The 25599-nt window shown below is 43.8% G+C and overlaps 1 protein-coding gene across 1 annotated transcript in view; it reads left to right on the top strand.

Moving 5' to 3' along the window:
- Window positions 1–25599, top strand: part of LOC108791337 (lactase-phlorizin hydrolase-like) — a 29916-nt gene that overhangs the window by 3819 nt on the left and 498 nt on the right. The window contains exons 3-16 of the mRNA XM_018561800.1: window positions 587–667; window positions 1092–1194; window positions 2898–2973; window positions 4747–5422; window positions 6853–7498; window positions 9450–11003; window positions 12993–13261; window positions 14347–14637; window positions 14894–15092; window positions 16084–16283; window positions 18719–18828; window positions 19592–19726; window positions 21208–21428; window positions 23464–23706. Of these exons, the coding sequence (XP_018417302.1) occupies window positions 587–667; window positions 1092–1194; window positions 2898–2973; window positions 4747–5422; window positions 6853–7498; window positions 9450–11003; window positions 12993–13261; window positions 14347–14637; window positions 14894–15092; window positions 16084–16283; window positions 18719–18828; window positions 19592–19726; window positions 21208–21428; window positions 23464–23706 (4804 nt within the window). The remainder of the gene's footprint in view (window positions 1–586; window positions 668–1091; window positions 1195–2897; window positions 2974–4746; window positions 5423–6852; window positions 7499–9449; window positions 11004–12992; window positions 13262–14346; window positions 14638–14893; window positions 15093–16083; window positions 16284–18718; window positions 18829–19591; window positions 19727–21207; window positions 21429–23463; window positions 23707–25599) is intronic.

The following is a 25599-nucleotide window of genomic DNA, read 5'->3' as shown; positions in this document are numbered from 1 at the left end:
CCACTGCACAGATCACTGTCAGTGATCTGAACAGCGGCGCGTTCCTCTTCACAGCCGCCAGTGATAGCCAGCAGCATGAGATGCCACAGCGACCCAGGAGGCCCGCAAGGCATCAGGGGTGTTCTGGCCGGGCCCCCCTGTGCCCCGGGCTCCATAGCGGCCGCCTGTTACGCCACTGTGGATATGTACTGCAGTGTTGTGCTTTGCATGCCATTAAAGAAGAACTCTGTGCAGAAATAAAATGAAACCTTGTGGTGGGTCTATCCCCGTACTGCAAGGGTTAAGTACTCATTTTGTCTAGGGAGCTAAAATATCAAAGATACACTGACCAAACATTGATCCCCTCTGCCTGCTGTACCGGTCCCTGCAGCCTCTCTCCTCTTACACTCCCAAAGGTGGTATGTCCCTGTATTGACACTGTATTGGACGTGATGACTCATAGGACCTTAGACTGTCAGAGCGGAGGGAGAGAAAGGTTGCTAAGACAGGTCCAGCAAGACTGAAGGGAAGGCCGGAGTTCAGCTTTAACCAAAACAGTCTGTTACAGTGGAATAAGCTTTAACGTCTCTATATATTTATTTTCCAGGAGTCGTTGGATTTCCTAGCACTGAACCTGGAATATAACTGCAATCATTTTAACCTGCTTCCAACATGGACGGCCTATAAGGTAAGATTTGTGGCCATCCATCAGACGTAATTCAAATACAAACAGGAACACAAAAATAAAAATGTTATTGCAGCTGATTGGCTATGGTCACTGTTCAATGACAGGTTAGCGACATAACCCACAATGCTGCCTGTACAGGTAATGCTAAACAATGGACCAGTCATAAATGTGTTTGCATAGAACACCCGCACTACATGACTGTTGGTAAAACTAAAGAAGATTCACAGTCAGATTCACCCTCCTGACAAAGTGGCCATAAAAGAGCCACGAAACGCGCTGGCCGGGTTTTTCCTCTTATACCTCTCACCGAATAAAAATTGTGGAAAGCCTCCATTTCATCTGTCACTTCCGCCCACCTCTGATAACCACTGACTCACTTTTTGGGGCTTCTTCTTCTACCAACTGTTTCTTTTTGAATTTTCAGAACCTGAAGAATGTGAAAATTCTAGTTTTTGGTTTATCACTGGCCAACTGCGATGGCTACCTGGAGAGCCGGAAAAATCTCATGGCATTTAATATACGTACAGGTAAGAAGAAGTCATATTTTACTATGTTTGTAGCTGCAAGTCACAGGTCCAATCTGAGGTGTCACATGGGCAGTCCATAGCCCTGGGTGAACTATATCTCCAACGACTAATAGCTTACATGGGATAGTCCTTCGATCCCAGTGGCTGAACAGAGCAGTGGGGGAGTGAAACAAAACTTCTGTAAATGGTAAAGTTCCCTTTAAGGGCCGTGTCAATGGGCCTTGGGTTTTTGTCAGTGGCATCAGTTTAAGAAGCTTCTGAGATCATTCAAAAAATCATTGACATCTGCAGTTGACCTCCTTCTGACCTGCATTTTACCAGCTTCAAGGGAGTTTTGCATTCCATAGGAATGGAGTGCATGGTATGGGAGTATGGAAGTGCAAAACCTGATTGAAGCAAACACACAGGCCCTATCGACACAGGCCCTGCAAGGGTGCTCCTTTTAGTTGCAGAGGATCTTATCACCGGGCCGGTGGGGCCCACCATATGAGTTCCTGGAGTATGTACAACTCTCTTGGGTCTGTACGGCCTTTACATGCAACCACGGAAGCCACTTACTCCATTCTCTTTGCATGCCGCAAATTCCCAACAGTAGAATATAAAGTTCCCATGTTAAAGGCTTGGCAGGCAAATCTCTGCCACAGCTCCCAACCCCTCAGGGAAGAGGAAGGAGAGAAGGGAGTTTTTAATCTTCAGTGGGTTGCACAGAATAGTTGAGTAAGCGAGTATCCGAGGGGGAGCTGCTTCTAGGCTGACATACTGTACCTGGCTGAGGTGTCCAATGTCCATTGAGGTTCGGAAGGCAAACGGGCAACATACAGTATAGAGAAATAAATAGCTAGAAAATGAAGACATGAATTTATCATCGATGTCACCCAGTAACCTTTAATGTTCTTCGGCATTGGGTGTAGTACAGAATAACAGATACAAAGCAGAAGTCTGCTTGTGCAGAGAACCAGTCACATCAGGCTCCGCCCCGGAGAAGCTTATAGTTCCTTTTTGTCCCAGACATGCACACCTAGGGCCAGTTTGGTCAGATTATGTTTTTTGAATGTGGAAGAAACCAGAGCCCATAGTGGAAGCCCACACGAATGTTGACTCTGTACTTATGGGAATCGAACCTTTGGTCCCAGGACTGTAAAACTACAGGGTTAAATAATAATGTTTGAAAACTCGTTGCCTGCTCAGTATTCCTTATGGTTATTGATATGATTCTTCTCATCATTTTCAGGCTTGACAGGTTGCTGTACAATTTTCTTTCAAACAGAGCTTTTCCCTCACTCCCTGATTTATTTCCCTTTATTGCTTGCTATCTTGGTGACACCCATCCTGTTACATATTTAACACACAGGGTGTCGCTGAGATGGGAAGTGAAGTGGTAACATACAGTGAATAGCAAATGGACAATGGTTCCAACACCCCTAGACTGTATTTTAGAGTATTTATTGTGTCACTTATGGAGAGTTTTCTTTTGACTCCTTGTCCAAGATCCAGACTTCCAATGACAGGTACAGGAAGTAAGGTGAAATCTCCCCAACAGGAACAAAGACAACAATAAAACCTTACAGGGGGTCTATTTCTTCTCGACTGTATTGAAAACGAGCAAAAATATTTTGGCCTACCCCATGTGTCATTTACATTATCTCTACTTGTGTCTGCAGGCTCCATACATATTACAGTAATTATCTCTGTTTTCTTCTCAGCTATAACTGGGACAGGTGCCACCTTCTTAGGATATGATGTCAACAATTTCCTCACTGCGTCTTCTGGTAAAGTAGGGTAAGTATGATTTGCATTTATTGATGCTTATCTATTGGCTGAGTCAGAAGTTTCCTTAAAACATCTTTCGTGCTGGGTGGAGGGTGTCCCTTAAAGTGGACCTTTACCCATATATTTAAAATAACCACAAAGACCTTTAGAAATGTTTAGTGATGACAATCTACAAACACATACTTCTAGATAATTGACGGCTTTGTATTCTTTGCATACCTTTTTTCACTTTTCTTGCCCAGTCTTCTGACAGTGGCCATGTTTACTAAGGGCAGATTACTAGCTCTCTTTTTAATTCCTGGATGTGACTAGACATGTGAGTAGGACATGTGACCATGCACATCATCTCAGGGGAGGAAAATGCCTTTCCCTGAGATCTTGCAAGATTACAAATGAGATTTCCCAGCAATGCTCTGCTGATGACAAGACACTCTCAGTGTGCATTGCTTTGGCAAACTGAAGTAATTTTCCCCTTTCAAAGTAGGAAGTGAATGCTCTGCAAGTGTAAGTATTTCACAATCACAGCATTTTACACCTGACATGTCTATGTTATTATTAATCATCATACACAGAGGGATGCATTGGTAGAATTTGATTTTTGAGTGTAAAGGTCCGCTTTAATGGTACTTAGAGCTAAATGATTATCAAGACCTGACATTGCAAAATTTAGGATATGAGCAAGAGAGAGAAGGTGCAGGAAGTCACAAAACTTACCAAAAATGTTCTCATGTAGACACATCTTGAAGGCTTTCGAGCCCAGAGCGTGATGTTGATGACAGCCTTAGACAGCTTTGGCTCGCTCAGCACTTAGGAATCATCATCCATGCAATTAAAACTTTAGACCATTACATACCCTGCTAGGGCCAGGAATACCAAGCCCAGTCCACTCAGCAGCGCTCTTCAGGAACCTTAGCATTGCCAAAGCTGTGCACTGATACAGATAGGAAGCCAGGCTCCTGGAGTGTCTTGCTGAATTGGAGATATTTTATTATGTAAAATCATATCATATCCCATCACCGGGATCACAAACTATAGATGTGTTTCACACATAAAGGTGATCAATAAGTACTTGCAAGTGTGAAACGTGTCCTGGACTTGTGATCCCACTGCTGTGTTATGCTATGACTTTACATAATAAGCTATCTCAGATTCAGCAAGACACTCCTGGAGCCTATCTTCTTATCTCTAGCAATGCCATTAAAGACAGCAACTGAGAAGAAGGTTGGATTATGGGAATTTTATCTAAGCAAAGGATTCGAGTCAGTTCCAAGTGTGGAAGATCCCAAAACTAGCAAGCTTACAACAAGGAGAAGGCCAGAGGTTAGGCAGGTGCCTAACTACAATTGCCAAAAGGGAGAACGAGGCCTCGGGGTATGCAGCTGAAAGCATGGCCGCAGCACAGAGGAAGGATTTAGACAATTGTGTAAGCCCACAGTGAATGTCTGAGTTTGGTGGCCCAGTGTTACATTGCCGTATTATATGCACATACTCTCCTTCATGGATATCCTACCTTCAGTCTTCAACAAGAAGAAATACTTTCCAAGTTAAAACTGTACTACCTCCTAGGACTCTCACCTAATATTCCAAAGGTCTTCTGTGTCCCCCAATTAACATTGTAAAAATGAGATATGGTGGACAGACTAGTTAGCTTCAACAGCAACTCTAGGAAACAATCCAGCAAGTGCTTACAATCATCATCAAATAACGTTTTCTAGGAAAGTGATTTCTCTCATTGAAATTCCTGGCACCATAGGAAAATGCAGCTTGTTTTGTGTGTTGCAGATCACAGAGGCAGCTGGGTGGATCTTTATCTTCACGGTCAGCGTATACCACAGTTTGGGAGAAGTTTGCCAACCAGACACCAGCTGAGCGTGATGCCTTCTTGTCTGAACCATTCGGTGGTAGAATCTTGTGGGGTTCTTCTTCCGCGGCCTTCAAAGTAGAAGGAGGCTGGGCCGAGGGAGGAAGAGGGCAGTCTATATGGGACGTGTTTGGACAACAAGGCCACGCTCAAGGCAACGCCACTGGAAATGTGGCCTCTGACGGCTACAACAAGATTGACTATGATGTATACCTCCTAAAGAGTCTACAGGCTAAGGTCCACTACTTCTCCATCTCCTGGTCCCGAATCTTCCCAACAGGGCGCATCTCCTCAGTCAGCGCAGCGGGGGTGAAATACTACAATAAGTTAATTAATAAATTAATAGAAGAAAACATCACACCGATTGTGGCACTCTACCACTGGGATCTGCCTCAGGCCCTGCAGGAGACGGGTGGCTGGCAGAACGAGGCCATTATTGCCGCCTTTGAGGAATATGCTGATTTCTGCTTTAGCAGCTTCGGGGACCGAGTAAAGATGTGGATCACCTTCCATGAGCCCTGGGTGGTCAGTTATGCCGGTCATGGTACCGGGGAGCATGCACCTGGGATTAAAGATCCAGGGAGCGCCCCATTCAAGGTAAAACCTTTATAAATAAAAGTCATAACATTCTTTCTAACTAAAAAACTCAATAAATTATTAATTCCTCATGCACTTATCCTCCATTTATTGTAATTGATGATAATAATATCAGTGATAATAATAATGGTGGAGCTGTCAATTATATGATGATGAACACATCCAATCTGAACCGTAAACAAATACCAACAGAACGCCAACCTCACCACCAGTCAGACAGCAACTCGCCAGCAAAGTAAGGTGCCCTGAGGCTGAACTCCTGCCAGATATAAAAGACATACACTCATTTAGCTCTGTGTTCATGAATGCATCATAAAAGCATATCTAAACCAAAGAACGAAAATATAATAGATTGCAGCTCACCAGTCCTTAGATGTGGTGGCGGCGGCTGAATTAGTTTTCTTTTTGTAGGCTAAGTAGATTTTTTGCAAGTACAGTAAAATTCCTGTTAATCCTGCCAGTAATCCAGTGCCCTTGTAGCACCCTGAGCACTGAAATGAATCTCAAGCAATGTTATCAACTGTCGCCAGTTCACTTGAACTTGTTAACTACAGAACACTGCATCCTATGGTTCAGAGGTGTTTCTAGTCCAAACACGTTTTAACCCAAAGGTCTTTATCAAATCCATGGAATGAAGGTAGGAAATGGCAAAAAAATCCCAATGAGGTTTTTTTTGTTTGCTGCATATGCCCCAATGAGGTTTTTCTTTGTTTGCTGCATTAGCCCCAATTAGGTTTTTTTTTGTTTGCTGCATTAGCCCCACTGAGGTTTTTCTTTGTTTGCTGCCTTAGCCCCAATGAGGTTTTTCTTTGTTTGCTGCATTAGCCCCAATGAGGTTTTTCTTTGTTTGCTGCCTTAGCCCCAATGAGGTTTTTCTTTGTTTGCTGCCTTAGCCCCAATGAGGTTTTTCTTTGTTTGCTGCATTAGCCCCAATGAGGTTTTTCTTTGTTTGCTGCCTTAGCCCCAATGAGGTTTTTCTTTGTTTGCTGCATTAGCCCCAATGAGGTTTTTCTTTGTTTGCTGCCTTAGCCCCAATGAGGCTTTTCTTTGTTTGCTGCATTAGCCCCAATGAGGTTTTTCTTTGTTTGCTGCATTAGCCCCAATGAGGTTTTTCTTTGTTTGCTGCATATGCCCTAATGAGGTTTTTTTTTGTTTGCTGCATATGCCCCATTCAGGTTATTTTTTTAATTTACTGTCTTAAAGTGCAACAGGAAATGAGAGGAGATCTCTCCAGACTAAGGGATATCCCTTCCATTCCATATAGCAGTAAAAGCCTGACAGAAGTTCTAACCAACCCTATCCAAAGCTTGAAAATAAATTCTTGGCTTGACATACACTAGAGTCGTATTTGAAAATGTATACAGTATGTGGTTTTGGAGTCGAGCAAGGCTTTCTATTCTATAAGACTGTTTCTTATGTTATTTTTACAGGTGACTCACAATATTTTGAAGGCTCACGCAAAGGCCTGGCATGTCTATGATGATAAATACCGCCCCGAGCAATATGGGGCGGTGGGCATGTCTCTGAATTCAGACTGGGCAGAGCCGGCAAACCCCAATGACCCAGAAAGTGTGAGGGCTGCAGAGCGATATCTCCAGTTCATGCTGGGATGGTTCGCTCATCCTATTCTAGTGAATGGAGACTACCCAGAGGTTCTGAAAACACAGGTGCATCAGAAGAACGTCCAGTGCCCCAGCATAGTGGCTCCATTGCCCACTTTCACTGAAGCAGAGAAGGCCTATATTCTGGGTACTGCAGACTTCTTTGGGATCTCCCACTACACGTCCCGACTGGTCAATGTCTCCAGCAGCTCTGTTTGTGAGCCCAGCTATGATAATATTGGTGGGTTTACTGCGCACGTGGATCCATCCTGGCCAACCACCTCCTTGCCGTGGATCTCAGTGGTGCCATGGGGCTTCAGGAGGCTTTTGAATTATATCAAGCAAGAGTATGGGAACGCTGGACTGTCAACATTTATAACTGGCAATGGAATGCCAACATCCGATACTGCAGACGCATTCAATGACACAGCCCGAGTGCAGTACCTAACCTCCTACATCAACGAGGCTCTTAAAGGTATTTTCCATTTAATAAGAGATGTAGAATTTAAAAGGCACATTGTGGGCGCAGGGCAGCATGTGGCCTTCTTCCATTTTTTCCGTGGATGCAATACATGGAGCTAAGTGGCAAATCACCAGGCCTAAATTTTCTATCATGTGCAAGGAGGTAACAGAGCTTATGCAGGGTTTAGACGCGCAGCAAACAGAGAGCTGGGGAAGCGTGGGGGCAGGGAAGGTGATTTTTAAGAGAACCTGTCGCTTTGCTCTGTATGGACAAAGAGATAGATTCCCTATAACTTCACCCAAGGGGCTCTGCCTACCTTCATCAGCTATAATTTGTATTTTGGTATTCACTGATTTTGTACAACTGGCTACCATGCTAACAAAAACCCCATGGGTCCTTCCTTCTTTTTTCATTATATTATTTTGTACCCTTGACACTATAGCAATCAGAATTTGTTCTATGTAACGTCATTCTCATGCTGTAGGCCCAGAAAAATCCTCGGATTCAGGGAAAACTTAGCCTGATTTTTTCATTGATCTATGTGTTCCCTAGTAGAAGGCCAGCCCCCTTTTCTGTCTGGGAATGAAAACACTACATCAGTGCTCACAGGGTACTGCGGAGTTGTATTGGGCCCCAGGCCCCTAACCATATCTGCCAAAAACGAATTTGTTTCTGGAGGCCAGATCCCACCCCAGGACAACCCCCAGAGTCTATAGGCTGGTTTCCACTGTCTCCCTCTACTCTATCTATCTCAATGATCCCTTGTCCCATTATCCCAGGACTAACCTATAAGTGTAATCTTCAGCGCTCATGTTAACCCTTGCAAAAATAGAGCGGACACCAAGCTTCCAGACCTTGCTGCATGACAGCCCCTTTTTCTTTATATCTTCCTCATCTCAACATAGAATAAAGAATGCCCACTTGAGTTTTAAATAAGTAGAACTCAAGCTTTACCCCAAACGATGGTAATTGAACAGGAGATTAACACACTGTACATTTCCCTTTACGTTTCCAACAAAATGGCAGAACATTTTGTATTTTGTATTACCAGACATCACTCCTTGCAATTAGGCCAGTGCTTAATTAGCTGCCATAGGCGAACCAACTCCCTAGCTTGCACTTCTCCCATTCTATAGGGTTTTTCCTCCCAATGAGGTACTCACGTCTCATGATGCAGCATAATATATGTCCCATCATAACAGGAACCTAGGCACACACTCCGCCGGGCAAACTCCCCACACTTTACTCTCAAGCCCCACCTTCCTTTTTTTTTATAACCCAAGATAAGGGGCAATGGTTGACAGGCAGGTTGTCTGGAACTGAGGTGGAGGGACCTAGTAACCTAGTACCCTGTCACCCTTTCACCCTATCCTGCCCTTCCCACCTGTTAACCCAGACAGGATGAAAGCCAAGATTTAATCAAAGTCGCCCAGCAAAAAATGTGTGTTTCCCTAACTGATTTTAAAGAGACTGTGTCATGGGGATGAGTGGAAAACTGCGGCAAGTGTAGAGTGCAAGTATCTAGAGTTGTCAATACCTGCATGGCGCTTCCCAAACCCTCCTGTCACAGCCAAATGCCAGACAATGCTGACTGGCCAATATTTCCGGGTAGTATCAGACCTTGGTTCTGAGCCCTGCCCCTACACATTCCTATGAGACCATAACTATGATGAGAACCCTTATCGGCCGATAGAGGTATGCCGAAGCTAGGGAGAGGTGAGCAAGCTTTAGCACAATCAAAAGTGAGATTTGCTCATGACTGGAGGTTTTAGGAGGCTTCTGGTTAAAGATGCCTGCACCTCATAGCTTCAGCAGGTTACTTCCAACCCCCCCTTAGTGTCACTTGAAATGCTCAATTGTCATGCTTGATTGGAGTATCCATGTTGATAAGGTAAACTATTCTGGACCCAGCCTTCATATGCATGCATGTTCTGACTTTTGTGCATCTTTATCCTACCTGCAGCATCCACTACTGATGGTATATTTATAAGAGTTTACATAGTCCGGTCCCTCCTGGATGGCTTTGAGGGCCCTGACGGATACAGCCAGAGATTCGGCTTACATTATGTCGATTTCCAAAACTCAAACAGACAACGGACCCCCAAAGCATCCGCCTATTCATACGCCACCATTATTGAGAACAACGGCTTTCCAAGAATCAAAACTGCTAGTAAGCTTTTCAGTGCAGAGTGGCTGCAGTCTCAAAATCTGGCTCCCCAGCCAGCATCAGAGGTCCCTTCAAAGGCAAAAGTTGTGTGGGAGAGGTTTTCAGGCCAGACGGCCTTTGAGAGAGACATGTATCATTATGCATCTGTTCCAGAAGATTTCAAATGGGGGGTTTCAACATCAGCCTACCAGGTGGAAGGAGCATGGAATGAAGATGGAAAGGGGCCTAGTATATGGGACACATTTACACATATACCTGGAAATGTATTTAATAATGGCAATGGGGACATTGCATCTGACAGTTACCACCAGCTAGATGCGGACTTGTATATGCTTAGAGGCCTAGGAGTGAACAGTTACCGCTTTTCCATCTCCTGGTCTAGAATATTTCCAACTGGGCAAGGCACACCCAATGACAAAGGTGTTGAGTATTATAATAGACTCATTAACAGTCTGCTAGCAAGTAACATTTCTCCAATGGTGACCCTTTACCAATTTGATCTTCCTCAAGCTCTCCAGGATTTGGGTGGCTGGGAGAATGACGCTGTTATTGAAGCCTTCAATAACTATGCTGACTTTTGCTTTCGCACATTTGGAAATAGGGTCAAGTTCTGGATGACATTCCACCAACCTTACACCATTGCAACAGCTGGCTATGGAACTGGTACACATCCACCTGCAGTAAAAGACCCTGGTTATGCTCCATACAGGGTAGGTCACAACTTGTTGAAAGCCCATGCCAGAGTCTACCATACTTATGATGAGAACTATCGGGGAAGCCAAAGCGGAGTGATTTCATTAAGCCTGAACACAAACTGGGTGGAACCCAATGACCGAACAAACCCAAGGGACATCGAAGCCGCTGACCGCTCCCTGCAGTTTAAGCTGGGGTGGTTTGCTCACCCCATCTATATAAACGGTGATTACCCTGAGGCCATGAAGTGGCAAGTTTCCAACAAGAGTGTGCTACAGGGTCTCCCATCCTCCAGACTTCCAGCTTTTACAGAGGAAGAGAAGGCCTATATTCTGGGCACCGCTGACGTTTTCTGTATTAATATCTACACCACCAAAATAGTTCAGCAGAATGTTAACAGCCTGCACCCTCCATCTTTCGATGCGGACATTGACACTGCAGAAAGATTTGATGATAGTTGGCCTACCACAGCTTTTAATGAGGCTTACAGGGCAGTAGCCTGGGGGATGCGGAGGCTGCTTAATTGGGTAAAAGAAGAGTATGGGAATATCCCAATCTATGTTACAGAAAGTGGACTTTCTATGGACAGCAACCCAGATTTTGATGACATTGCCCGAATAGAATATTACAAGACATACATTGATGAAGCACTGAAAGGTCTGTAAAACAGTCTATCTATCTATCTATCTATCTATCTATCTATCTATCTATCTATCTATCTATCTATCTATAGTACCTGCACATATCTCACATTATATTTTTTCTACAGAAGGAAACAGTGACTAAAATAAGTAAAAATAATAAGTAAAAAAAAACACAACACCAGCCGTGTCTTAATGTTAAATGCTAGCATACATTTTAGGCTGAGCAAAGACTTGCTGCTTTAGATTCCTAGATTATGTTGGAGATACTTTTTAAAGGAAACCTGTCATGAAAGGACCATCTACATATTTATGTAGACTTCCTCTGATGACTTCCCTTTGAAAATTGGCTATTTGTCTACTTGTCCTGATGATCCCATGGCGTTAATACTTCCTGAGCCCAGAACCAGTTTGCAGAAAAGCAGCTCTGATTTTGATGAGGTAAAGCCCAACCCTGGGCTCTTTGCTCCCCCCACAGTTACCCAACACCCACCAGCCCCATCACTGTTTTCTGTACCCATTTTTTACACTTACTATTATTCAGATGTCTTCAGGCCATGCACGTGATATGCGATGTTCTCTTCAGACTTTCTTCTGTAATGTGTACAGTCCTTAATCATACAGAGGGTGCTGATGTAATTTTATCCCTCTCTGCATATCATTATGCAAGTGCAGGGCACCATAGTGATGCTCAGTCCAGGACATCCTGCTAGGGATGTTCAGAAACCAAATACCGTACTTGGTACATGTACTGATACTTTTCCAGCTCCAGGAATAGAATAGAGAAAAATTCAAAAAGTTAGGAGGCAGCTGTCATTTTTAATGGAGCATGTGGGGCTCCTGGGATTTGGGCATGCCCGTTTTCATGTATGATTTGTTATATATATATATATATATATTAGGGATGCACCAATACCATTCTTTCCAGACCAAGTACTCACAGATACATGTTTGTTTATTGTCATGTGACAGTTTTCCTACAATAATACAGACTAAAGATTTCAGGACAGTGGTGGAGCGCCAGAGCCATGTCCCAGCTGCAACCGCTGCAACCCTGGTAGTTCTCGTGAAAATGCCAAGTATCGGCACTGTATCTGAACATCCCTACACCCAGGGCCGTCTTTAACGCGGGGCAAAGGGGGCAGTTGCCCGGGGCCCAATCATGGTTGTGGGGCCCAAAGCAGCTGCCCCTTGAGCCCGCAGAAACTTGCCGATCGGATCGCATAGTAAAATACGTTATGGTAGCAGCCGCAATGCCATAACCTATTTTCCTATGCGATCTGCACAATCGCATACTACAGGTGTAGCTCCTCCCCCGCCCGCGTAGCGTGACATGTAAGTGTCACACGGGCCTTTCACATTGTTGCAGCTGGAAATCTATCATACACTGTTTTCTATTCCTAGCGCAACATGATCGCTGTTTTTTTTTTTTTCTTGGTGTTGGGGAGGTGAGATAAATTCCTGGGGGGGGGGGCCCAAGAAAATGTTTTCCCAGGGTCCGATCAGTATTAAAGACGGGCCTGCCTACACCCTGCCATCACTTGATGTCTTCAGTCTTTTGGTTTGAATTATGTTGGGCATCATTCAAGACAGAGGACATCTGTGGTGGAAAGGAATTGCTGCGGGGGATAGTGCTGCACAGTAGAAGAGGTAAATATTGCATTCAGAGCTGCTTTTTTTGTTTTAATCCCCAGCTAGGGATCACTTTTTTTTTAATGTTGCTCAGAGTTGTGCTTTATTGCTGGTCCTGGATTGGTGATTCACATGTTTGAAACCCAACACAGAGACCAGGGAAGGCTTCCACTATATATCTGTTCACTCTTTATAGTTGCTGATTATACATGTATATGGAGGAAACCTTATTTGCTAATCACACATAATACTGTGCTCATTGTTTAGTAGAGGAACATAGCGACTATACTTCAGTGTTCTTCTTTTTCCATAAAAGCCGGTTGACAGAGCTTTTGCACATTTTTACAGTCTGTCTGTTTCTTCTTTTGTGAAGCTTACAGCCTAGATGGCATCAATCTGAAGGGTTACTGTGCGTGGTCCCTATTGGACACTTTTGAGTGGGAACAAGGATACCGACTACGGTTTGGTCTTCATCATGTGGATTTCAATAATCCCAATCGGCCAAGGACAGCCAAACGCACAGCTATCTACTATGCAGAGGTGATACGCAACAATGGAATAGTACAGACTAGTGATGATATATTCCTTTATGATGAATTCCGCCCTGACTTCGCTTGGGGTATGGCCTCCTCTTCTTTTCAGGTAAAGTGATGGCAGTTATCTGGAAATAACTTTTATTCATGCTTTTGCTGACAGGCATAACCATATCTTTCCCTATCAAACTGTAAAGACCAATTAGTTACGTACCAGGTTGCTGTAGGCATGCCAGGTAAAGATAAACTTTGACTGGTTACTTTGGGTTGGTGATGGACTATAATTTCAATACACATTAGTCAACTAAACCTGAGATTGTAGTCCATCACAGGAGTGATCTTAGAGCGGTGACTACTTTACAACACACACAGGGACCATGGGGAACAAAAGTAGCCCCCCTCCAGAAGGAAGGACAGTGTCGGCACCAATTCAGAGATGATTGGAGGATCTACAGCCGAGTGATACACAAATAAGATACATTTTTGTTAATAGTTAAGGTACTGAAATGCATTTTTAAGATTTAACTCCTGAGTTTAGTTTTTTTGAGGTTTAATACTTCCCCACTTTATCCAAATGTAGAAAAATAAATATTGGCTAGAGATTCACTTTAAATAAACCAGAATGTTTCATCTGGTGAAGAATATTTAGAAAAATGGAAATATTAAAATAAGGTTTAACTAAATTAATTAAATAATCAGATTATTTTTAGTTATACTTGATCATTCAAAGAGATGGATACAATTGCTGAATTTAGAGCTAAGAGCCAACAGGCATTTTGAAGGCACCCGAGATTGTGAAATTGATATATATTGTGGCACAGGAGATTTAGCATTAAGGTTTTTTTAAATGTAATTCCACATTACTTTCAAATATTCGAATTGGCAGACTAGAGGCTTTTCCCCCTGTTTATTTAAGGGAAGTGGTTAGGACATCATGAGAAATGCCTCTTGCGTCTCACTTGCCCTAGAAGTGAGCAAAGTCCAGGTTTACGTGAGAGAAGGAGGGTTTCCAGCACCCAACAGAGCCACATCATGTGTAAATGGCCTTCTAAATTACCAGAAGGTCCTTGTTGGACAGTGCGCACAAATGGTGCATGCACCCAATTGAGACAGCTAATTAAATTGCTAGTGTACAACTCCATATGTACTCAGGAATGTATTCTGCCCTAACTCCATGTTCTTTCTGATTTGCAGATTGAGGGAGCCTGGAGGGCGGACGGGAAAGGGCTCAGCATCTGGGACCAGTTCTCACACACAGAGTCAAAGATTGTAGATGGGAGCAATGGAGATGTAGCATGCAACAGTTACTACCGTATTGATGAAGATGTAGAGATGCTGAAAAGTCTGAGGGTCACCCACTACCGCTTCTCCATCTCCTGGCCGAGGGTTCTCCCAGACGGTACAAAAAACTTTGTGAATGAACCAGGGCTCAATTACTATGTTCGATTTATTGACGCCTTACTGGATGCCGGTATCACCCCCCAGGTAAATCAAGAATATTTTTTTTTCCTATTGTTGACCATTGGTAGGTAAATGTGCTGCTTCAGGCTTACGCTAGTGCTGGTCACATGACCAAAAGCGTAGACATTTGGGTATGTGGTTACTGCTGACGGTGAGGATCAGCCAACCTGAACATTAATCCTTACTTTCAGCAGAACCTTCTTACCATGTTACTGGACGTTTGTTCCTGGAACCACCACTTAAGTGATACTTTACAATGCAAATATTTCTTTATATCCAGGTGACAATATATCACTGGGATCTGCCGCAAGCTCTACAGAATGTAGGTGGCTGGGAAAATGAAACCATAGTGGAGAGATTTAGAGACTACTCAGATGTGCTCTTCGAGAGACTGGGGGACAAAGTGAAGTTCTGGATCACCCTGAATGAGCCATACATCATTGCCTATCTGGGATATGGGGAAGGCTCATTTGCACCAGGTAAGGGTAATGAAACAAAATATTACATTGAGTTGATTTATCCATGGAGTATACGGTATGACTTAAATGTGAAGGTTGCTGGAAAAGGGTAAAACTGACCATTGTCAAAGCTTTTGTTGTATGGCAGCTTTAAGAGTAATAGAACAGCCTCTATGGGGGCCTTAAAGCTTGACACTAAATAATAAAAAAAAAAAAAGTATTTACTGGAAGGTAAGTAGGGATCCCCCCCCCCTCCATACTCTTTAAAACGTAACATATATGTATATATGTGGCTTATTTAGGTGCTAATTAGATTAAGTCAGTATCTTACCTTAACTTATATTGCCACAGAGCCTGGATATTGTATGGCAACCCAAGGGGTAAGGCTGCAGTATTATAACAATTCAAGAGCGGAGATACTGAATAATACTAATGCTAGTGCCCCATCGTTGGTGTTAGTGGGAGGAATAGGGTCTCATCATTGGTATTAATGGAGGGAATAGTGTCCTATCATTGGTATTAGTGGTCGGAATAGTGCCCCATCATTGGTGTCAGTGGTGGGAATTGTGTTCTGTCATTGATATTAGAGGGAGGAATAGTGTTAACTTCTATCATTGGTATTAGTGGGAGGAGTAGTATACTATCAGTGGTATTAGTGGGAGGAATAATGCCCCACCATTGGTGTCAGTGGGTGGAATAGTGCCCCAATGGCCATTTAAAGGCAAGCCACAGTTTTGAGACCACTCAAAAGCCATGCAGTTATCTTTATTTTACAATAAGGAATGGTTGAACCCATGTCAGGCTTTCTTTTTTCCGTTGTCCCGTTCGCTTACTGTTCTCTGGATGCTGAAGGAAGTGAGCGGAAATCTGTTTAGGTAAAGAAAGTCCACTTTTAGACAGCTGCCACCAGAACAATTGCCCCGTTGGAGGATCCCCCTTCTATTTCTGTTGTAGTGATACATGCACCTTGATGTGACCCTTTTGATCCTTAATGTTCTCTTGCTGTTTCAAGGCATAAGGTCCCCCGGAGTTGGGGTGTATGTGGCAGGACACAACTTGATAAAGGCTCATGCTGAGGCCTGGCACCTGTACAATGACAAATACAGAACCACACAGGGAGGACAAATCTCCATCACCCTCAACTGTGACTGGGCTGAACCCATCAATCCGTACAGGCAGGAGGATGTGGAAGCAGCACAGAGATACTTGCTGGTATGTTGTATCTGTGTGAAGTTTAAAAGGGTTTTTCAATAGTACAAAATGCAGTAGCCTACAACAACCAATCAGCACTTATGTTTCCCAAAAACGAGACCAGTGTACAAAAATCTGATTGGTTGTTAAGCACTTTTCAGCACAGCACTTTTCAGAACAACATTTTGCATATTGCGATTGCTCTCCTCAGTGATGCTTTAAATAAGACTGATCGCTTATCATGTGTCAACAGTAAAGCAATAGCTATATCCAATATGGCACCGTGCAAAATGCAGCACAAGGTCCTAGGTTCAGTGCCCAGCAGGGATGCTATCTATATGGTGTTTTTCATGGTTATCTTCCCAACAGTGGCGTAACAACCTGTGTTTATATAATATGGGGGGGGGCAAAAAAATGTTCTGCCCCGGGCGCCCATAACTCTGGTTACGCCACTGCTTCCCAACTATTCCCACGATCCTAAACATACAACATGGGGAAGCTAGACATTTTAACACACCTGGAAGGCTTGAGAGGCACTTAAGAGTCATCACCCAGTGATGAAATGAAGCCTCCCAAAGTCGTTAAGAGATGCTCTGCATCTTACAGATACTCCTGAGACTGTGTTGCTTTAAAATGGTTGCAAGTTACTGCTCCTTCTCACAATGCAAGTCTTTGAGTCGCTTGATTCATTCCATTTTTGTTGTTAATCTGTATCCCTGCAATTAAATAGTATTTCAGCAGGACACAAGGGAGAAGCTGGGGGAGGGAACCAATGTGGGACCTTTAGTTTTATATGATAAATGTACCAGTATGCAGTGGGGAAGCTAGACATTCTGTCACCCGGGGCAAAGTCTTAGAGTTGCTCCCTCCCCCAAGCGAGAAGTTCTCCATCCACACACCCAGTGGAGCTTCTCCTAAAGGGGCACCCGGGGCACATGCCCCCCCCCCCCCCCAGCCCACCTTGCTTCGGCATGCAAATGTAGCCAAATATTATAGAGCCATTTTTTTCAAACTGTATACAGATGCTATTTGGCCATCATCAGTGCAGTGTATGGAAATCATGGCTTCTATGGAGTAGAGACCCAACAAGACAATATAACCATACAGGTTACAATGAGAAGAGACAAAAGTAGTCAAAAAGCCCCCTAACTGTTTTGTGCAGTAATTGGGTTGTAGGGCTTCTTGATTTCTTTAGTGCCTTCTCACCATAACCTGTATGGCTATTATGTCTCATAAATGTACCCGGAGGTAGAAGGTATTTTCTTATTGGAATGATCATGCAAACATGTTAAGGTGAACTGTATATATTGTACAACATCCTCAGGGGCATTTAGTCATCAAATTAGAAACACAGTGAGATACAAATGCGGCCTCTCATTCATAGAGCAGTTTTTCTGTGTACTTGTGACCTGTGCACTTGTAACCTGGGCCAGCAAATTGCAATATATATGCCAGGTCTGCAACAGATTTATCACTAAATATAAGATTTTTTACTCTAAACAGACGCACAATTAAAGGAGAACTATGGGGTCAGGGCTTTTCCTCATAGTTCTCCTTAGGGTAACGGGAGGACACAAACTAGCGTCCTCCCTTTACCCTAAGCTCAGTATAGCTACAGCTCGCGGTATGCTGAGACGCCGCAGCCGGAGCGGATCCCGACATCGATGTTGAGATCCGCCCAGCTGCGTGAGTGACAGCTGGCTCTGCCTATCTAGAGGGAGAGCCAGCTGTACCCGCCCCCTCCCCGTCCATTCCGCCAGTCAGCGCTGGCGGATCGGAGCGGGGGGAATCCAGCCCCTCCCCTGTCACGGCAGAGAGCCGTGACAGGAGCGAGAGATGAGCGAACGCCGGTATATGTTCGCTCACCTCCCGATCTACTGAGCCGACCTGTGACAGTCTCATTGTCACAGGTCGGCTAGAACTATGAGGTGAGTGAAAAGCACTCACCTCATAGTTCTCCTTTAAAATGTGGTCGGGTTTTATTGTGTCGCAGGGCTACTTTAAAGCGGCTGAGGTAAGAATTTATTACTCAAGCTGTAACCTCGTAATAAATATGACGCACAATCTGCCGCAATGCCCCTGTTTAGTATTGCCTGTGCTGTGCAACAGAATTAATAAATGTCCCCCACTGTGTATTCAGAGACAGATTCCCATCATTGGAGCCTGTAGGCACACAATAGCCAAATAGCTGTCACTTCCTCTTCATACAGAACATTTTCAGTTTTTACAGGTGACAACCTGGCCTAGTATATTATGACAAAGAGTAAATTAGGTTATATGGCTGCACTTCTAGTGATGGGTAAAACTAGATGAGAAGGAAAAGCCTTTCTCTTTGCCTCCTATAGGCACAATCCTGCTGTGTGCCTAATAGTAAGTCCAGCCCCATGTGTGTTCCATTATTTAGATAATAGAATCTTGTTATCACACTAATTATAGTTCTTTATGCTTTGCCCTAGTTTTTCGGTGGTTGGTTTGGATACCCGATATTCAAAACAGGGGATTACCCTGACGTCATGAAGAACAATGTGCGTGAAAGGAGCCTTGCCTTTGGACTGCCTCAAAGTCGGTGAGCAAAATGATTGCTACACGTCACGTGTACCGTATGCACAACAACCTTTGTGACATGTTACATGACAGCTAAATAGAGAATGCAGAGACCTTTGTTATGTGTTACATGATACATGAGTACAGTATACACAGTCCAGTTTTCTCTGTGGATTATAGAACGCCTCCCCTATATGTAGTAAACTATTCCTATTTTAGAGTGACAATACTGCTACTTCATTCGTACATTAAGTGAGCGTTGTCATCCTAGTACAGGAAATGTGTTCCTGGCAGTCTCTACAGGTGCAAATAAGGGGTAAAATAAGCCTGAAAAAAAAAGAAAACTAATGCAGCCACCACATCTAAGGACTGGTAAGCTGCAATATATGAAATTTATTGGATTTAGATACACTTTAATTGCACTAGGTGACATCATTCCAAAATAATTGCTCAAACAAGGAAGGGGATGATCGAACTGGTGACTGATAGCAGCTGTTTGCTAAACAGTGTCCCTATGGGAAAGCCAACCACTTGAGGCCACCATGAGTACAGTTTTGCCATAGGAATAAATGAGGCCACGGCACACGTGTGCAGTATGAAGCATCTATTTTTGGGAGAAAGGCTGTGTGGTTCCGAACAGGGCATCAGGGTAAAGATTGCTGGATCGGGGGGCTGAAGGTAGTAGAAAGTAGTGGATGTAGTGGTAGTGGAATAAGTTAATAAAGGACAACCGTATAAAGGTACAGGCGTCCCTCAACGTTACGCTTTCCGTTTTTTTTCCTCAGTTTGCCAGAGTTCACAGAAAGTGAGAAGCAGAGGATTAAAGGGACATACGATTTCTTTGGCCTGAACCACTACACTACTGTCCTGGTGGGACGAGCCGTCTATGAACTACATTACCAGGCTTATGAAGGAGATAGGTAAATGTTAACAAAGTGACATTATTGTGGTGACTATTCCAACATCACTTAGATATACATGGTCCAAACTCACCATGGACTGACCAGTTGGGCTACTTGGGACTTCAGCTCAGCAAGGTGACCTCTTCTGCTACATATTTGACCATTTGTGGTGAGTTACGCAGGTATAGTAATTGGCTTATTGTATAGATGGCCTTTGACTTTGTAGGTTGTCAATTATCAGTGGAGAAGGTCTAAAATTGGTCTGTCAAAACATAAATAAAACCAAAAGCCAGTTTGAATAGTAAATCTCAGTAAAGCCACATTTACACAGACATAACACTCTATGGGCTCAATGTGTACAAACAACCCCCCAGCTTTGACAGCTGTCATTGGCTGTAGGCGGACCTCTGTCCAATTCTAGAGTACGCAAAAGTTCCTACAGGGCACAAGGCAAGTCACGTCATGACACTATGATTTTTACAAAGAATTAAGACACCTTATCCAAGCAAGGCCATAGTTGAGAAGCCCAATTATCAGACTGGTAAAATAAGCCATTGCACTTGAAACTTTCTGATGATAGCCAGCGGTGACACAACAATGGCAGTTGGCTGTGTTGCCCAGTTACATACTTTACTAGTCAAAAATTTGCATACAAATGAAATAAACAGAAATAAAACCTAGAAATTATCAGAAATATGATCTATCCTTAAAGAGTCCTGGACAATGAAACCTCCATATAGTTCCTGAAATCTGTCAGGGCCTCAAGGCCCTCTTTGGCCACAGCCCTGACAAGTTGACCATGTATCAACCGCATGCCATACACAGGGGGAAGCACTTGCAGACCAGTTCTCTTCCTGATTGTTTTTTTAATATATACAATTAAGTAACTCGCCTAGCAGAATGGAAATACCCAAGGTGGGCAGAAGCAGATTGAGGAAGCTACCAGAGAAATCGCATAATCAGCCCTTAAGAAGCCAGGCAATGCCACTAAGCCATGCCTTCAAGTTTACTACAACCTTTTGCATGGCTTGGTTTATTTCAAATCATGCAAAGCAAATAACGACAATTAGAAAGGCCTGTATTTGGAGAACATGTAACAACCTCTCCCAAATCCCTCCCTGAAGCACAACGTTTCTTTTTTTTTAATATAAAATGTTTTCTTTACACTGCTGTGGAAAGCAGAAATCACCAGCACTCAGTAAATATCTTTGATGTCCATTTAATCGGACCAATCGTCAATTGTCATGTACAAAATAGCGGCATTTCGGGACGGCACAGGATCCGTCAATTGACGATTGGTCCGATTAAATGGACATCAAAGATATTTACTGAGTGCTGGCGATTTCTGCTTTCCACTGTTTGTTACACGGTGCCATCCGTGATTGTCACTGCGAGCACCACTACAAGTACTTGGGCCGGGAGCGCTGTGAGGAGTGCAGAGATACATACTACTTTCTACGTTCTTTACACTGCTGACTTCTGTGTTTTTATCACGACAGAGAAGTCTACCTATGGAGTGACCGTACCTGGCTTGGGTCAGGCAGCTCCTGGCTGAAGGTGACTCCTTTTGGCCTGCGAAGATTATTAAACTGGATAAAGGAGGAGTTCAACAATCCCCCCATCTATATAACTGAGAATGGAATATCCGAACGTGAGAATAACCTACATGATGTGTGGAGAGAGCACTACTACAGATATTATATCAATGAGGCCATGAAAGGTACGAGACCGAGCATATAATTAAAAAAAAATTATCATGCATAACCAGCGGTTACCATCAGGGAAAACTTGACAAAATGGTCAGTAGTATACTTCCCAACCTTCTGGAAAGGGAAAGGATACATTTCAGCTGAAAATGTTTAGGCAAGGAACATATACTTGTCATACAGCCTCACCCATGATCACCATGATTAATTAAAGTGTATCTAAAGCTAAGTCGAAAGTTTAAGTGGAAGGGGGATCATTAGAATTTTAATGTTTTGAAAATATCATTAGCATTTAGACCCCAATCAGACGTATGCCTTGTGGTGATGTCTGTGATTTACCATACATTACCCCAATGCACAGTAACACACAAAGCAATGTGCGGTGGTTCCATTCATTATACAATGGCAACTCAATACACAAGTACAGTAGGTGCCTACAGACCTGCACTGCAGCCCACCATGCTCCAAACTGCATGCCATACACAGTGGGAAGCACTTCCAGACCAGTCACTGCCGCTGGTGAGCTTGTGTTGCAATGGGACATGACCTTCTCTTTTCTGGCCCCAGCAGCTCACACTACCTCCCTACTCCATGGATTCTGCTGTGGCTCACACAGGAACTGTAATCAAAGACCTGGGAGTTAACACCACCAAACCCCCACCCAACCCCCACCCAACCTTTGTTGCCCACTGGGAGCACTGCTGCCAGCATCAGGAGCTACAGCTCCACTCCACACTCAACACCGTATCTGCAACCTTCTCACCATCATAAAACCCCACCAGCGCTGCACCTTCATGCCAACCCCGCCCCCACACTATCACCACCAAAGCTGACCCCGCATTCTCCTCACTCACCACTGTACTGATACCTATCTCTGTGCTGGCTACCACTAAGTCAATGTGCACTCCCGTGCTTCCCACCACTGCAGTGACACACCCTTCTCTATTCAGCCTGTTCAAGGAACGGGCACACTTTTGCTAGTACACTTTAACAAACAGGAAAGATCAATTAGATTCACTGCAGACTTGTAACCACTAGTTTTCCTTTACATTAGCATTTAAAAATGACCAACACAATAATCTGTCAGCAGCTTTTAACATTTCCAATTGCCTATTGTGTAATCTAAAACCAATATTATGGAGCATTTTCATTGGTTTCAATACTATTTTATCATGCATTCTACCAATTTCTTCTTCTTCACTCTTTCGTAAACATAAGAAGTATTGATTTACGTGTTTTATTCTTGTATTTTCTGTCAAATCTCAGCTCTGATGAAGGGGACGAGGCTTAAGGCTTGTAACGCATTGGCTGTGTATAGATTAAAGTAAACGTGTGTCTGGACTGCAATACCACTGTGTGGTGCTTCAATTCTAGATTCCCTCTGTGGTACCGGCACCATAAGGATACCGGCTTTGGAGACTGATGCTTTAAATGGAAACTCAGCAATGGCAGCTCCCATGTTTTTTGTCTTCATAGATTCCTCCAGTTGGACCCAAATGAGATTTATTAGTTGTTAGCGGAGTAGGAAAGAGTTTGATCCTCCATTGGGTCTTCACTGCTGCCTGCCCCATTGAAAAGAAATTTCACTAAAGGTGGTGCTGCCGTGGCAAACTTTAGCTTAAAGCTGTCACATCTCTTCTAAATGTTAGCATGGCACACAATGTAATACGTCTTATTGCTGCGATATCTTGTGGCGTTTCCATAATATTTTATTGTAATTTCACAACCCATTGACAACAGCATGCCGAAAGAGCTGAGCTCCTTGCCTTCACTTGCCGTGTTCGGAGTTGGGGAAATCTCTCCACTGGGGTCATGAATAATGAAGACTCAAATAAGCGAGCAAGCTTAGCCCAAAACTCACTAAAAATGGAGACGTTAAGGTTTGGGTGAGGTTACCCTTTACATTTATGTATTACAAAATGCTTCCTATTGGCTGGGACCCTAACAGAGTAAGGAAAGCTAATGAAAATGATGGGCATGGTATTTAAATCCAAATTAGGAAAGTAATCTGACAATTTAAGATAATTGTTTATCTTCTTTCCCATACAGCTGCCAAACTGGATGGGGTGGACTTGCGTGGTTACTCTGCCTGGAGTCTCATGGATAACTTTGAGTGGGCATCTGGCTACACGGAACGCTTTGGTCTTTACTACACCAACTTCTCGGACCCGGGTCTGCCTCGCATTCCCAAGGATTCTGTCAAATATTACAGATCCGTTGTTAGATGTAATGGTTTCCCCAATCCTCGAAATATCTCTCATCCTTGTTTCCAACCAGATAATTGGCCTGAAGGTGAGTCCAGGGGAGTGGTGTTCTACCTCCCCTTAGTGTCATGCTAGGTCATAGTGACTATGAAGAAGTGGATCAACTTGCTGTATCTGCTACTTCCGTCATTGGGGAAGATAGATGGGGCTTATTTATTGTATGTGCTCAATCTTCTACTGCCTAATCACCACAAGAATACAAGGAGAGCTGGGATTTTTAGCAATGGGAGAGAGCAACAGAGCAAGCAGACTTTCATGAGAATGCCTAAACTGCAATGTACCTCCCAATTTCCTGAGGTTGGAAAGAGGGATGCCCTTTAGTATAAAGCATGTAGGCAAAACACAAACAACACCACACCACCAGTTACATGGACCACAAAGAATTAATAAGTTCTTTTTTCACCTCTACTTTTCTTTTATACTGATACTGGCAATTTTAAATATCAAATGCAATAATTTAGAGTTTGGACAACAGGTTAGTGCAGTCAGGGGCGTAACTAGAAAACCCAGGGCCCCATAGCAAAATTTTGTATGCCCCCCTAACCATGACGATGTGGCACCGCAATATGGTGCACGTGTATGTTATGTGTGGGGGGGGGGGGGGGGGTTGGGCTTTTTTTTACATATTACACATAGTACTATGTGTCCCCTGTTATTTACAAACACTGGGGGGATCAGACGATCGCTCCAGTGTTTGTCCTTCACACACGGAGGACCGGTAAATATCAATGATACTTACCAATCCTCCGCTTGGCCACGCACAGAGCCACTGTCATCCTGAAACTGACAGGAAGACAGCGGCTCCGCTCTCCTTCCGGCCTGCCGCTCTCTTATGACGCTCGATCATCATGATCGAGCGGCTCGCTCCACCGCCTCCCCGCCGGCCATTTGTATTCGGATCCGCTGACTCAGCCCATACAAGCGGGGGATAGCAGCGGGGATCTGGCCCCCCCCCCCTCCGTCGTGGGCCTCATAGCGACCGCATCGGTCGCTATGGTGGTAGTTTCGCCACTAATAACATTTTTGGGTGTTAAATAATACATTTATTATAGAGGTCTATACATCAGACCAAAAATAAGGACACCTGTGGAGGAGAGAGGGGCCAAGGGATTTGGCTACAAATGACGGTCTATTGGCTACCATCCACTCGACATAGAAGGAAAGCCTTAAATTGAACCAATCTACCCCACCGCTTATAATTAACTAACTTAATATGATGCATTGGAGACTCCAGTTTCCAAGACTGTAAGCCATGTATTCTTATTCCTAACTCTGGCCATTTTGGCTTCTTGTGATCTCAGGCAGTGAGAGAATGGGAGGAAAGTTGCACAGCACAGGAAGGCTAAGAGAGCTATTAGAAAGATTATGCAAGGCAGAGGCATTGATTGTTTTTTTTTGAGCAGCCAATCAGTTGCTTACCCAGAAGCTCTCCCTCTCAGCTAGCCTCGAAGGAATGTTGGTAAACTAAGAGCAGGGGTGGATGCACCATGTGTGCACAATGCAAATGCACGAGGGCCCCCTTAGATCTAGGCCTATGTATCTGTGATGTGGGCTGGGAAGGTACTGGGATCCTCTCTTGCCATCACATAGACCTGAACACTGCTCATTTCCTAGGAAGGTAAGAAATGAGCATGCTTCATGATTCGCCTAATCGTTCTTCATAAATGAAATGGGGGGGTGGGGTGTCAGCATTTTTTTTTTTTTTACATAGAGGCCTTGCTGATTATGTTTGACAGAGGTCCAGAGGGAGTCTGCTGCGAGAGATACGTATTTTAGGGATATCTGTTTTGATGGCATGTAAACATGTTCACCAGTGGGTCAGGTGTGGCTGCTGTCATCACTAGAGGCATTGATGGGCTGCCTCTGCCAGAGTAGCCAATTGGTGATTCTACCTCACCCAGATCCAGACACTTGTCATGAA

The sequence above is a fragment of the Nanorana parkeri genome, unplaced genomic scaffold (assembly GCF_000935625.1).
Source record: "Nanorana parkeri isolate BGI_ZX_2015 unplaced genomic scaffold, ASM93562v1 scaffold545, whole genome shotgun sequence".
Classification (NCBI taxonomy): domain Eukaryota; kingdom Metazoa; phylum Chordata; class Amphibia; order Anura; family Dicroglossidae; genus Nanorana; species Nanorana parkeri.
Note: the sequence above shows the minus strand (reverse complement) of the source record. Positions and strands in the feature narration are given on the sequence as shown.